Raw genomic sequence first — 14,854 nt, forward strand, 5'->3', positions numbered from 1 at the left:
TAAAATAAACTTCTACGGTTGGAAATAATCCAAATCTAGACATAAAATTACTTATACGGTTGGAAATATTCCAAACCTGGACGTAAAATCACTCCTACGGTTGGAATTAAAAGGAACCTGGACGTAAAACTACATGCAAATAAAATTTTACGGTTGGAATTAATCCAAACCTGGACGTAAAATCACTTTTACGGTTGGAAATAATCCAAACCTGGACGTAAAATCATTTCTACGATTGGAATTAAAAGAAAACTGGACGTAAAATCGGATTGTACGTCTGGAATTAAAAGAAACCTGGACGTAAAATGAGCTTCTACAGTTGGAACTAATCCAAACCTGGACGTAAAATTACATGCAAATAAAATTCTACGGTTGGAATTAATCCAAATCTGGACGTAAAATCACTTCTAATTAAAGGGTAATCTAAACAGTTTATATATATATTAGAATATCCCATAACCACTTTTTTGGACATTAAAAATCCAAATGAAACCTCTCTATTGGATTGTGACGCCCCAATAATAGCCTTCAATAAAATACAGTGTTGTGTCGTGTCTTAAAATTCGTTTTTTTGTTTATGAAAGATGTTTTTAATTAACGAAAATACCCTCAATATCAGAGATCCGATCTGAATAGAACAAGCCTGAAATTAGAAAAGAAAAACGGTCACTTTTTCTTCATCCATTTCCTTAACCATCGTCCGCATCCATTCATTAGCTTTAATCTATCAAATTTTTCTTCAAAAAATCAAGATTTAATGGCGAGCTTCCCTAAGCTAGATGATTCACCTATGTTCCGCAAACAGGTTTTCTTCATTATTTTTCATTTCCCTAAAATTTAAGTATATCTGTTCTGAGTGATTCATTTTGATTTTATGTTTTTTGGTTCCACTCATGTGTATCCTCTTTTTATTGATACAATTCGGTTTGATTACTGCGGTTTTCAATTAGCTAAAGCTTTATAGAAGCTGCTGGGTTCCATTAAATGGAACTATTGTGAGAGTTCAAAGATTAGGGTGTATATAATTTGAACAATTAGAGAGTACATTTCGCAATTTATTTAGTTTTTAATCTTGTCTTCCACTCGCAGCTACATTCTCTTGAACAGACAGCAGATGATTTAAAAGATCGCTGCTTAAGACTTCAGAAAGGATGTAAAAAATTTATGTAAGTAACTCAAACTAATCCCTAATTCCATGGATATAATGTATATACGCTGTTCATATACTTCAATTCTTTTACAATGAGGACCGTTCTCCAGAATTAAAATATCTGATATTGCTTATAGGCGATCAAGAGCAAAGGGTTGGGTGTGACTGCCCAAAAATCTTTATCTGTTTATCTAGAGTTACAACTCCTACCTATAAAAATCCGCAGGTTGTTTCGATTATCTTAGTCCATAGGGTAGGGGAATGCAGCAACAAATTGCCAATGATGCGTTAATCCATATAACGAGTCTCCTTAGCTGACAAAGGATTTTACATAATTGTAGAACACAGAAAATCGATAAACATGTAATATCTTCCTGAAAGTTATTGTAGTAGGAATCTTAGTTCTTACTACCACAAATACTTTGCAGGAGATAGATAAGAAGCTATCATACATTGCTTTTGTTGGTTGAGTGCGAAAAATTGATGGGTTAACTTGTTCTAGTCAAAGCTACTGGTTCTGGGGAACTTTCATAGTTATATCTCCACGGACATCACATGCTAGTGTGCAAGTGTTTCTCCATACAACTAATGTGTGTGTGTGGTTGTGTATGGCAAGTAAGTCATTTAGCTAAGGCATTGCAGGGTGGTTATTAATATTTCATGTTTATCCTTTTAGGGGAGCACTTGGAGAAGCATGTGATGGAGACATTGCATTCGCTGATTCGTTAGAATCATTTGGTGGTGGATGTGATGATCCAGTCAGTGTATCAATTGGAGGTTGTTTATTCATTCCTATGCATCTGTTTTTCAATTCTGCTTCCATCTATCAAAATCATGAAAACTTATTTAGCCTTATATTGCATGAAACAGGCTGTGAGCAAGGTTCTTATTAAAACTGAATGTTTCAATTAATTTTGAACAAAGACTAGACTGAAACATTTCAAAGCAGCGGTAAATAAATCGAAGAAAAACGGCAAAAAAAAAAACATGTAGAAACATTTTATTAGTTTGAACCACAATAACATGTGCTATGGGTAATGTTTAGAGCATATAATTTCAATATATATATATATAATGCAATACTTTATAGAACAGCTTGTAGATGTCAACTAATTCACATCCTGTATTTATATGTGGGGGTAAATTATATTAACAGAATTTCTCAGTCTCTTATACCAAATATATCTGCAATAAATATGCCTCTGACAAATTACCAACTAATGAATTGATGATCTCATGTGTAATGAATTATATATTTTTGCCTTCTATATTATCTTCTAGTTTATATAGTTTCATATTCTTCTTCTTTGCTTCTATTTCTGACCTTTTATTTTTCTTAGGTTTTTACATTTTAAGCAATATATACTATATATTTTTGATTTATTATGTGTCTGTGCAAGCTGAGATGTACCTTTTGCTGATATTTTTTTTTATTGGGGTAGGACCTGTTATATCCAAGTTCATTACTGCATTTCGTGAGCTTGGCTCTTACAAGGAACTTCTTCGGTCTCAAGTATGTGATGCTTTACGAGTTGGGAAGTATTGAACATATACATTCTATGTAGTTAACTTTGTTTTGTCGAACACATTGCCATGCTCGCGTTAGTGCAGTTGCATTTCGCTTACCAAATAATTTAATATTACATTACAGGTGGAGCACTTGCTGATTGATCGTGTGATGGAGTTCATGGTTGTTGATTTACAAGAGGCGAAGGTAGTTCTTTTTCTTTTTAACAGAAGGGTGAAAAAAAGCAAGAGATTCTTACTTAAGTTCTTCATTTATCAATTTTTTTAAATAATTGCTGGTAAGGAAGGAAGAGTTCATCCTGAAGTACCCAGAGGGTAGCAAAAAACTTGCAATGAAATATATTGATATGGAGCGAAGAAGGCTCGGTTGCATGTTTGATTGGCACCTAAAGTTGATGCTGGAAAGTACTATGAAATGGTTCACTTCTTTGGAAAAACCCCATTTCTTCGCAAGAAGACTGAGGCTCTAGTCCAAAATTTATTTGGTTAAAGACTAAACTTAAAAATGCTCATGGCCTCTCAAACTAATGAAACTCTTTAATTTTCTTTGGAATTTCTGTTAGAAGTTTTCAAATTTTTCTTAATGTTATGCGTCTCTCATACTGATATTATATATAGGAATCTCGTCGACGCTTTGACAAGGCTACACATGTTTATGATCAGGTATTTTCTTTTATATTTATTCCATTCTTCATAATGTGAGAACTGTATGGAATTATAACTTCATCCATCAATTTTATGTCATGTTCAGTTAGTTATATAACATACTGCACACCAGTGTATCATTTGATCATAAATTTTTTGGGTTCGCGCTCTGGTGAAGTTGATCCACATGAAGGTGGTCTCCTTATAGCCCCGTTAACATGTGTTTAAGCCATGTAAAATACAATAATCCTTCTAATAATCTGAACAGTTGAAAAAGGTCACAGAGCATCTAAAACAATGCTTCACAATAACATGTTGAATCTTTTTATCAGGTATTATGTATATGCTGAAGTTCTGTCAAGAATTTATGAATCTTGCACTTAAAAAGGGTGCCCATGAACAGATATTACAATTTTGTCTCCTATCTTTTTGGTGTATAATTTTGCTTTCGATGAGCATTACATGATGCCAGTAATCATTTGAACAGAGCATCTTAAATAATCATCTGTTGGATTGTTGACTCACATAATCGTTGTTGCTTTTGAGTCTGCAGTTATTTTGTATGTAAATGTTAAGAACATAAACCATGGACCTTCACTTATTTTCTTGAGTACTTGTGAATAGGCACGTGAAAGGTTCATGTCCTTAAAGAAGGGCACACGACCCGAGGTTGTTGCTGAACTAGAGGAGGTAAGCTTTTGCTATAAGGCTCTCCATTTTCTTAAAATGGATCATATTTGAATAAACATACTTTTCAGAAATCTGCTACCCCGAAACTCGTAAAACATGTAATCCAATTACTCACATGTAGGTTGGTTGATCTTTCATTTCATGCAGGATCTACAGAATTCAAAATCAGCATTTGAGAGGTGTCGGTTCAATCTAGTATGTATTATTTATTGCTAATTCTATCAGATAAATACCTATTTGCACAATTTTCTGGCACTAAGAAAGCAGTTTCCTTGGTTATAAGGAATTCAGGTAAATGCCCTCCATAATGTCGAATCAAAGAAAAAGTACGAGTTTTTGGAGTCTGTCAGTGCTATTATGGATGCTCAGCTGAGATATTTTAAGCAGGTGTGTCTTGTAACAATAATTAATTCAAATTGATTATTCAGGAGGTAATGAGGGTCATAGTTGGCATTTATTATAAGTTTAAGTTTGTTATTTCAGGGGCATGAGCTTTTAAGCCAGATGGAACCATTCGTTCACCAGGTAAAGCTGCTTTGCCTGTACTATCAAATTCCAGGCATGCTTTAGGTAGATAAATCATTTTTAGGTAGATAAATTAGCAAGTTGTAACGTTATCTACGTACAGACGTACAGTAATCCTTCATTTTAGAAACTTCCATTAAAAAATGTGACTCTGATCAAAAGGTAGGAAGTTTTGATTATGTTGTTCAGTGTCTTTCTGGCGTAGGGATCTTCTCACTCCACTCTGAGAATCATACTAATATCTTGTGTAGGGTGTTTTCTATATTCTTGGATCTGGATTCTAGGATAAATGAAAATTGTTTGTATGGCCAACTCTGTAATCAGAGCATCGTTTTTCCCTCCAAAAAAAATAAAAAAATAGAACAAATCATCACTCTTTTCCTTTCTAAAAATACAATTTTTTTTTATTTCTTGTACACTTTTATTCCTTTCATAAGAATTTAATCAATATCTGTAATGTGGTAATAACAGACACGGAAAAGATGTGTAAGTGTGGAAATGGTTGTGGTCCTTGTGGAGTTACTTATTGTTCCCTTATAGCTTGATTAGTTAGTTGAAATATTTCTTATCCTGAAAACAGGTCTTGACATATGCACAACAATCTAAAGAAATGGCCAGCATTGAACAAGACAAACTTGCAAAGAGGATTCAGGAATTCAGGACACAGGTTGAGTTGGACAATTTACGAGCTTCCAGCAATGTGGATGCCTCAACAAGTGGTATTGGTAGTCGTGTTGTTGGTGTTAATTCTTATAAAAACGTAGAGGCTCACAAAAATATAGAGGCTTTGATGCAGTCTAGTGCCAGTGGGATGGTAAGGCGTAGTACACGCAGTTCGTAGTTATATTGTAACAGAAATTTTCTTCACTTTTCTGCTTTTGAATAATTTTATCAGATCTGGAGCTATTCTCCTCATGCCTGAGTTATTAGTATCTTTTCTGTGATTTACATTTGAAAGAAGTTCTTTTATTATTTTCAGGTTCAGACAATTAAGCAAGGCTATCTCCTGAAACGGTCTTCAAGTTTGAGGGGAGATTGGAAGAGGAGGTTCTTCGTCCTTGATAGTCGTGGCAATTTGTATTACTACAGAAATAAGGTAACATGATGGTATCAAGTCCCCAGGGCAGTCAGTTAGCATAACGATTACGATAGTTGGTACATCGTATCACACAATTCTTGTCTGCATCTGTCATTTGTATGAAGTGTCTAGTATCAGCAACTACTAACCCATTACATTGGCATCCATATAGTTTGCTCCATATCTCGATAGTAGGGGACGTTGTTGTTTATGACTTGATGTTAACATGAACTCCAGTAAGGTGCTAACTATTAAATGAACTTCAAGTTTTATACAGTTAGTAACCCATTAAGTTGACAGTTGATACCCACATAGTTTGCTCCACAATTTGAGGGTAAGGGACACTATTACCCATGATTTTCTGTTAAGCATGTGCTCTAGTAAGGCAATATCTATGCAAAGTCAGGCATGTTGAAGATCCTACAGCTAGTAAACCATCCACATCCACATAGTTTACTCATATCTTGAATAGGTATGCTTTTTATGACCTTACACGTTGAGCATATCCTCTAGTAAGGTAATATCCAACTGTCTGACTTAAGTAATGAACGTTAATTAACCATGTTATTACTTTGCAGTTACTAGCAGATTTAGCAAATATTTTTAATACTTTTGAATGGGTATCCAATTGGTGCAAAATGTAAAAAGGCCATGTCCCGAAATATATTCTTACAGAGTATGATTGCAGCAAGTAGTGCGGTGGGTGTACATTATGAATTTCCCCATTGCAGAAATTTATACACAAGTGTTCACAATTTATAACTACAAGCCTGGAACAACTTCACCTTTTTTCACTTGTTTCTAAGCAGCCTTAAATTTCTCAATGTTGATATCTTAAAATTTCTCTAGTAATTGTTATTGGAAAGCTTTTGCTCCAAATGATGTGAATTATAATCTTTCCAGGGTCCTCAATCACATCAATCAACTGGTACATCTGAGCATGCCAGTGGTGTTTTTGGTAGGTTCAGATCAAGACATCATAGGTCATCTTCAATGAGTGAAGAATACCTCGGGTGTCGTACTGTTGATCTCCGTACATCAACATTAAAAATTGATGCTGAGCATACAGATCTACGGCTTTGCTTCAGAATAATATCTCCAGCAAAAACATACACTCTACAGGTACATTGATTTTTTGTTGTTCGTTTTGTTTATCTATAGTTATTGTTATTTTCCATTCTAATCAGTTTTTGACCTTTTTCTCTATTTTATGGTAGGCTGAAAATGAAGCAGATAGAATGGATTGGGTTGACAAAACCACTGGAGTTATTGCATCCCTTTTAAATTCTTCTATACTAGAGCAGGTTGGCTTTTTTCTTTTTACCTTAAGCACAGAACTGAAAGGTAGATTCACGCAATTGTCCAAGTTCTAACCAACTTTAGTCTGGCTAAATCGCAGTGTCCTTCTGGATCGAAGGACGCGGGCGTGTCTTCATTGCTCAATGGACGGGAGTATTTAGATGGTGATGTGCAAGGTAGAGAACAAGATTATGTTTCAACGATTCTCCGAGAAATTCCTGGAAATGATCTTTGTGCAGAATGTGGTGCTTCGGAACCTGATTGGGCTTCCCTGAATCTTGGAATTCTCTTGTGCATTGAATGCTCTGGGGTGCATAGAAATCTTGGAGTTCACGTTTCAAAGGTGCAGTATTTTCCGTACTTGACTTACATCTGACTTTCTGTTTTCTTTGGGTCTACCCGGGCCTTGCTTCCGGTCCATTAGAACTTTAGACCTCAACTAGTCACTTCAGAAAATGTAGTCAAATGTCTCAGCAATCTGAACTCTTTCAAGTTCCCTCGCTTTTTTGATACGATCAGAATCCTTTTTGATACGATCACAATCCTTGTTGCAATAAATACTCAGACGCCATTGGTGAGTTCACATAGGTAAGTGCATCCTTCTCGTCACTGCATCTGCTCTTCACCCTTCTTGCGTATTTGGTCACAGTTGAAAGACTGTAATTTATATGCCTTCTCTCCAGCTTGTTTCTTCTCTATGGAGTATGGCTAACAGATCAAAACTTTTATTGTTGTCTTTCTTGTAATCTTCCTAGACTTTAACATCGTAGCCTTTTGTGATCCCGAATTGACGATTCCAAAGATTTAAAAACCTCACTCTATATCTGTAACTTCTGTAACCCTACTATCCAACAAGTTTTGGGCTTACACACTACTTACGCCATAGATTGGGCTCTGGTCAGGTATAGTTGTAGGCTGTGATTCTTGGGTACCATGTGGGAAATGTTTCCTCGATTCACTGAAACCAGAATTGTATCTGGACATATAAAGCGTTTTTCACTTGCCCTAGGAATGTAAGTCAAGCCATGTTCAAATGGAAGATCCGTCAATGCATGAGTAATTTTGATCTATGTTATGATCAAGTGTAAGTTGGTTTTTGTTTACTCAGTTTTTTCTAATCAACTGCAGGTGAGGTCGATTAAATTTGATGTCAAAGTTTGGGAACCCAGTGTATTAGACTTATTTCGTAGTCTGGGCAATGATTTCTGTAACTCTGTGTGGGAGGCACTGCTACTTCAGAATGAAAGGTAATACTCAACATATGCCCTTGTAGCTCGAGTTTAATAGCTGACACAGTTGCACTGCCAGATTTAGATTAGGCCACTCTTAGTCATCTTTCTGTATTATCTATACTTATCTTAATAATAATTTGATATTGTGTAACTAAATCGCTCAGAAAGGATGAACAAGATGAACTCTCCTTCCCGATAATAAAACCTGAACCAACAGATACATTCTCAAAGAAGGAGAGATACATTCAAGCAAAGGTACTCACTTGAATTATGATATCACAATGTTAACTCAATTAGACAAAGAAATATTAATGCACTTTATTTTTTTTGTTCTCTGTTCTTATGATTGTTTTGAAGTATAAGTAAATTTCATGATTGTTGTATTTGTGAATCATGGTGTCATTTGTAATTATCTTTCTTACCATCTTCCCCGAAAAAAACAACATTCTAAAACATCTTTTAAAGAGTCGAGTGAAATATGGGCCAGCAATGTTTTCCATTCATTTAAACGTAAGTATAATGGGTGAACAATCAGTAGAATGTGGTTCTTTTGCTTAACATCTAAGATCTACAAAGGGCACTGCGAGAAACTTCTGAATATATTAAACTTCATGATTTAGGGAGGCGAAGCCTCAATGAGAAGGAATAACAAAGCATGGTAAATTATATTTCTACATATAAAAAATTCCTTACTAAGTTAAACTTATTCCATGATTTTGAATGCCTGGGTTCAACTTCTACTTAAGAATCTCTTTGTCTTGTCTGCATTGCTTTTGCTTCTTATATTTCAAGATCCTCAAAAGGCCCAATGTTTCGTAAGTGTTAAATTTCTGGTCTTGCTGTACTTTTGCAGTATGTAGAGAGAGCACTCGTGATCAAAGAAGAAACTAGGTCAGACCATCCTTCTCAAGCTGTTTGCATTTGGGAAGCCGTCAAAAGTGATAATGTGAAGGAAGTATATCGTCTCATTGTCACTTCAGGCTTGAATCTCAACACCATCAGTGAAGATGTACATAATGGTGATCTGTATCATCCCGCTAGTTCACCAGAGTCGCAGAAAGATTCGCAGGCGGCAGAGAAAAAACATTGTGATCCTGCCAACTGTCAAAGAATTTCTGATTCTGGTGATCCCGCAAATTGTTTACAAGGTTGTTCTGTATTGCACTTGGCGTGTCATGTTGGCGACCCCGTGATGCTCGAGCTTTTAATACAGTGTGGTGCGGATGTTAATATGCGTGATTTCCATGGAAGGACCCCCTTGCACCATTGCATTTCCAAAGAGAATAATTTACTGGCGAAGCATCTACTTAGAAGGTAAATACCTAATGCGTTTCACAGTTAATACTCTGCCATGAGTTACAGTGCTGTATCATTGGCATTTATATATCCAATGATAAAACTACAACCCTAACTGATGTACCATTTGATTTTAAGTAATTCAACGGGCTTATGGTTTTTCTTTTCCTTGTTCTTATTGTTTTGCTTATCATGACCTGTGCTGACATCTTCGTGAAACAGGGGTGCACGCCCATCAATAAAAGATTGTGGAGGTCAGAATGCATTAGAAAGAGCAATGGAAATGGGTCCAATAACCGACGAGGATCTCTTCATTTTGCTAGCTGAGTGAGTCAAAAGGGACACTTGTCCCCCAGATTAGCATGTTTTTCTGTAAGCAGGGCCGGCCCTGACATAATGTGGCCAAAGTTCAACTTTGGGCAACATATTTTTAGGGGCATCATTTTTTTTAATTTTTTTGTTAAGATACATTGGATTAATGATATAAGTTTTTAACAAAAAAAGTCAGAACCTTTTAGGGGTGTATTCAATTTTTAGATAATTGAGAATCTGTATAATAGTAACATTCCATTAATGGCAGACATTGTTATTCTCATTGTGGAGGTCAGAATGCATTAGAAAGAAGCAGAACTTCATTACAGAAGCAGAACTTCATTACAGATTAATGAGCTGTAAAGATAGTATTAATACAGCCTAATAAACGACCTAGCTAACTGTCACTGTCCTATTACACACGTACAGAGAGTATGTGTGAATACAAACCATTCACGACTCACGTGACACTAAAGAGGGAAATGTAATTTTGAATCTTAACCTGCTACTGGTGTTATCCTGCACCACTGTACTACTTAAGCCAAAATCCCCCTCAAGCTCATGGGTGTAGCAACAACTGTGAGCTTGTCACGGAGCATTTTAAAACGAGGACCATGTAAGCTTTTGGTGAAGATATCCGCTAGCTGGTCAAGTGTATGAATATAAAAGACATCCAAAGCCTTTGCTTGCATCAGCTCCCTGACAAAATGATAATCAAGATGAACATGCTTCCTTTTAGAGTGCATAACAGGATTTGAGGCAAGACTGATGGAGTTGATGTTATCACAACCCAGTTTGGGTGCACCAATAAGATCAAAATGTAAATCCTCGAGAAGAAAGCAAATCCAGACAACTTCAGCTGCACTATTTACTAAGGTCCTGTATTCAGCCTCAGAACTTGACCTAACAACTGTAGATTACTTCTTTGATGACCATGAGATAAGCGATTGTATTTGTACAATCGGTTTAGCAAGGGAACTAAGTTTCTTAGTCAATTTGTTAAACTATTAGGGAAAATTGTTTCGGGCAATTGTTTCCTTGATAACATATTAAAACCAAATTACTTGTAGTTTCGGTTTTGATATTGGTTATCTAAAGTGGTATGTGAAACCTTCGTGCTTAACTCTTATAGATTGTACAATTCTTTTAGATTGTAAGATCCTTTCGGTTTTGGTATTTACTCGGACCTTTGTCATTTTGTGACAAAAAGGGGGAGAAATATATGGAGTAAACAAGTGATTTATAATCACTAAGGAAAGGACAATTGTGCTTAAACGTTATATCTAACGAAAGAGTAAAACATTGACTAAGGGAGAGAAACATATCATATGATGATTGTAGTTATTTTGGACTACAAACGGGAAATAAAAAAAAATGTGCGGATTGAAAATCTATCTTACCTTTAGGGGGAGTATTAGCTTTGTTATTTGAATGTCAACAACGACATTTATGGATTGAATATATGCAGGGTATTGTGCTGTTGAAACTTGGAATCAAGCGTATGTATAATGAATTTTTGTAATTTGTTTATCCATATGATTGTAAGAGTTTTGTCACTAAAATTGACAAAGGGGGAGATTGTTAGAGCATAGCTCGGTTGAACCCACCAAGCGTTGGTATGTCAAGTTTGGTTGTCATATTTTAGTGAATCAAAACTCAATTAAAGAGTCGCTTGATTATGTACTAGAGATAGGTTAGGCTAGAAAGATTAGGATAATGAGACATACAAGTATTACTCGAAGACTTGAAGAATGTGAAGAAGTAACAAGCTACATCGACGACATCATCCTTCCTTTTGAGGTTAGTAATATTTTGACTTGAACTGTTTCATTCCCAACGTATCTTTCAAGTCGTGCTATTTTGAAAACATAACTGCGAAGCTGTGAATGATTATACTCTAGTAGACATAGTATTAAGGAATTAGAATACGAAGTATAACACTTATCTTTTGAACTTCGTATATAAGACATCGGCATAATCGTATGAATGCTATTGTGATCATGTGTATGGGTATGGGTGAAGATTTCGTCCTAGGAAACAATGTTTACATTCGTTTAAATGAAGTACATTCATGAACTTGTTTTATGAATCGAAAGGGAAATCGCTAGGCTTATTGGTATTTTTATTCATTGCATATCCTTGGATTACCAATATGTATGATTAGTACAACCGATCATAATTTATTATGTATCTTGGTAAAACTATTCACAGTGCCTGACTTATGTATTGGTATGACTTTTATTAGTGTAACTGATCCTAAGTAATCACCTAAGATGGTATGATCGATATTTGTAATTGGTGTGACCGATCCTAGTAGTTGGTGTAACCGATCCTAGTAATTGGTGTGACCGATCATAAAAGAGTGTGTAATCGATCCTTGTAATTGGTGTAACCGGTCCTGGTAATTGGTATAACCGATCCTGGTAACTGGTGTAACCGATCACAAGTAATACCATGAGAATATGGTAACCGGTCCTGGTAATTGACATAACCGATCCTGGTAACTGATGTAACCGGTCCCAGTAACCATATTAAGGTAGAACCGATCCTTGTGTTTGGTAGAACCGTAAACCCATGATTAGTGTATTGATATTTAATCAATCGCATGGTTCTTGGAAATCAGATGAACCAGTTCTAAACTTGTTTGGAAGTGTGGTATAATCGGTTTCAAGATTGTAAATCTGAAAAAGGATTTACAAATAAATAAGATGTTGACATACTTTGAACATGATCAGTAACTCTTATCTTATATTGTTCAAAGATATTCCTTAATAACTAAAGGAGATCCCGGACCGAAATAAGTTGAAAATCTTTTAATTAAGGTTGTTAATTTTATATGCTTTTAATTACCAGCAATTAAAAAGCATATCTCTGGAAAATAAAAATTGGTAATGTGCATTTACTAATTGGAGATTTTCTAGTAGGATTTCGGTTATTTTTGGACAGAGCATTTCTAGGAATTATGAAAACCTAATTTGGAAATATATTGCATATCTTGAGAATATTCGGTTTCGGAAATTCCTTGGTGTCCAAACTTCATTGGTCTATAAATACCCAAGTTTTCATTTCGAGCAAACAATCCTAAGAGCCAGCAAAACTACCTTATTGTGTTGTTACTGGTGGAGCCATCTATTTGGAGAGGAAAGTACCCTAATTAAGCGAAATCTCTTACGACCGCTTGTTTAAAGACTTCTGTGGGATCAAGAAGCTCTACGAGTACCGTTGGTGGGAAACTAGATAATTGCAGTATTATTGGTTTTCGATTTGATTTGATTGACTAACGGTTGTTGAAATTTGATTGCACCTAGTTTGTTTATTCTTGAGAATCTTCTCTTCTGATATAAGATTCACTCAAACTATATCGAAGTGTCGATGGGATCTTTAGAACTGTTTGTAGATCTAAAGACATCTTGTGATAATCCATTGGTAACAGACTCCGTTTTGTGTGTGATTGATAACAAGAGATTAAAGTTGTGGTGTGCAGGTGTTTATTGAAGATTTAAGAAGATTTGAAGACAAATAAGATTTCTTATTGGTTTCATATTCTTTGGTGTGCACAAAACTTGATCGGCTGGGATCCAACTATACTCGGTTTATCTTTGATAGATTCGATTGATTAGTTGCGTATATCGGCATCAGTATTTAGTATCTTGGTAGATCCTATTATTAATTGCATAATCTAAACTCTGCTACTTTGGTAGTTATTGGATAGATAGATCTAAACCCGACAAAGAAATTTATTGGACTAAACAGAAGAGCCTTTGTGTAACTCATATCACGGAGATTGAATAGAGTTGTTACCAAACAGATTTGTTGTTCCTTTACTGTTTGGAATACGAACCAAAGAAATTGTTCCAATGCGTGCACTTATTGAATGTCGGAAGCGCAGGGATACTGAAGAAACTAGGTGAACTATAGGTTTAGTTGCTTGGTCTCAACTATACGAAATTGGTGTGATTTTGTATAACGGCTTAATTATGAGAGTATTCAATTCTGGACTAGGTCTCGGGGTTTTTCTGCATTTGCGGTTTCCTCGTTAACAAAATCTTGCTGTCTCTTTTACTTTTGTTTTCCGAAATTATAATTGTTGTTATTATAATGTAAAGTAAATTACACAAACGTTAACTCCGTATTACTTGATAGTGATCCTATAGAGTTTGGTTAAGTCCGAACCTATTATCAAGTAATCACACTTTGATTGTTGTATTGTCTCGATCTCGTATCCATAAACGATCACACAGTGTGAATACCGATTCGTTGTATTGTCTCGACTCAGTCCATAAACAATCACTTTCGGTAAGAGAGGACTTATATGTGGAAAAGTTTAAGATTGTGGTATATTTGGGTACCCTCGTCTTTTCAGGAACAAAAAAATGAAATTGAAAATGCGGGGGGTCTAACAACCACACCCAACAATTCGTTTGGCAATCTGAGAGGACTTACTCCAATACACTTTCTAGAGAATCAACTAGACAGTCAGACTCAATCTAGAATAAAGTATATCAAAGAGTTTAATATCTCTAAGTCTTAATTCAATACGCAATTGCGAGCCTGATTGAATATAAGAGGAGTTAATTGAACGGTACCAAAGACCAATGTTCAAGTGTCAATCAATGTAAATCAACAACCAAAGGTTGGATATTATAATTGATTGATCTTAACGTACAACATGTGATATTTCAATTATATAAAAAAATATAATGCGGAAAAGAAATAACACAAACACCAGAATTTTGTTAACGAGGAAACCGCAAATGCAGAAAAACCCCGGGACCTAGTCCAGATTGAACACCACACTGTATTAAGCCGCTACAGACACTAGCCTACTACCAATTAACTTCGGACTGGACTGTAGCTGAACCCTAATCAATCTCACACTGATTCAAAGTACAGTTGCTCTCCTTACGTCTCTGATCCAGCCAGGATACTACGCACTTGATTCCCTTAGTTGATCTCACCCACAACCAAGAGTTGGTACGACCCAAAGTCGAAGACTTGATAGACAAATCTGTCTCACACAGAAAAGTCTATATGATTGAATACATATGTCTCCCACAGAAATACCCAAGAGTTTTTATTCCGTCTTTTGATAAATCAAGG

The 14,854-nt window shown here is 35.6% G+C and overlaps 1 protein-coding gene across 2 annotated transcripts; it reads left to right on the plus strand.

Annotated features, from left to right (window-relative positions):
* The first annotated feature begins 617 nt into the window (after positions 1–617).
* Positions 618–10,016, plus strand: LOC113298263 (ADP-ribosylation factor GTPase-activating protein AGD4-like). 2 transcript variants are annotated; one of them, XM_026546959.1, is made up of 19 exons: positions 618–805; positions 1,090–1,166; positions 1,827–1,927; positions 2,593–2,663; positions 2,802–2,864; positions 3,296–3,340; positions 3,947–4,012; positions 4,160–4,207; positions 4,304–4,399; positions 4,496–4,537; positions 5,118–5,351; positions 5,517–5,633; positions 6,519–6,737; positions 6,833–6,919; positions 7,015–7,257; positions 8,043–8,161; positions 8,311–8,401; positions 9,000–9,460; positions 9,665–10,016. In XM_026546959.1, the coding sequence occupies exons 1-19, from the start codon at positions 758–760 to the stop codon at positions 9,771–9,773; spliced, it is 2,337 nt and encodes a 778-aa protein (XP_026402744.1). In that variant the 5' UTR covers positions 618–757; the 3' UTR covers positions 9,774–10,016. The 2 variants fall into 2 exon arrangements, with proteins under 2 accessions (XP_026402744.1, XP_026402746.1); XM_026546961.1 differs by lacking the exons at positions 8,311–8,401; positions 9,665–10,016 and having other exon boundaries at positions 9,000–9,126.
* The last annotated feature ends 4,838 nt before the right edge of the window (positions 10,017–14,854 follow it).

Source organism: Papaver somniferum, chromosome 7 (genome assembly GCF_003573695.1).
Source record: "Papaver somniferum cultivar HN1 chromosome 7, ASM357369v1, whole genome shotgun sequence".
Taxonomy (NCBI): domain Eukaryota; kingdom Viridiplantae; phylum Streptophyta; class Magnoliopsida; order Ranunculales; family Papaveraceae; genus Papaver; species Papaver somniferum.

Coding starts and splice junctions, on each gene's coding strand:
- LOC113298263 (XM_026546959.1), top strand. CDS start 758: ATGGCGAGCTTCCCTAAGCTAGATGATTCACCTATGTTCCGCAAACAG. Junction 4,208..4,303: donor AGAGGTGTCGGTTCAATCTA/GTATGTATTATT, acceptor TAAGGAATTCAG/GTAAATGCCCTCCATAATGT. Junction 9,461..9,664: donor GCGAAGCATCTACTTAGAAG/GTAAATACCTAA, acceptor TTCGTGAAACAG/GGGTGCACGCCCATCAATAA.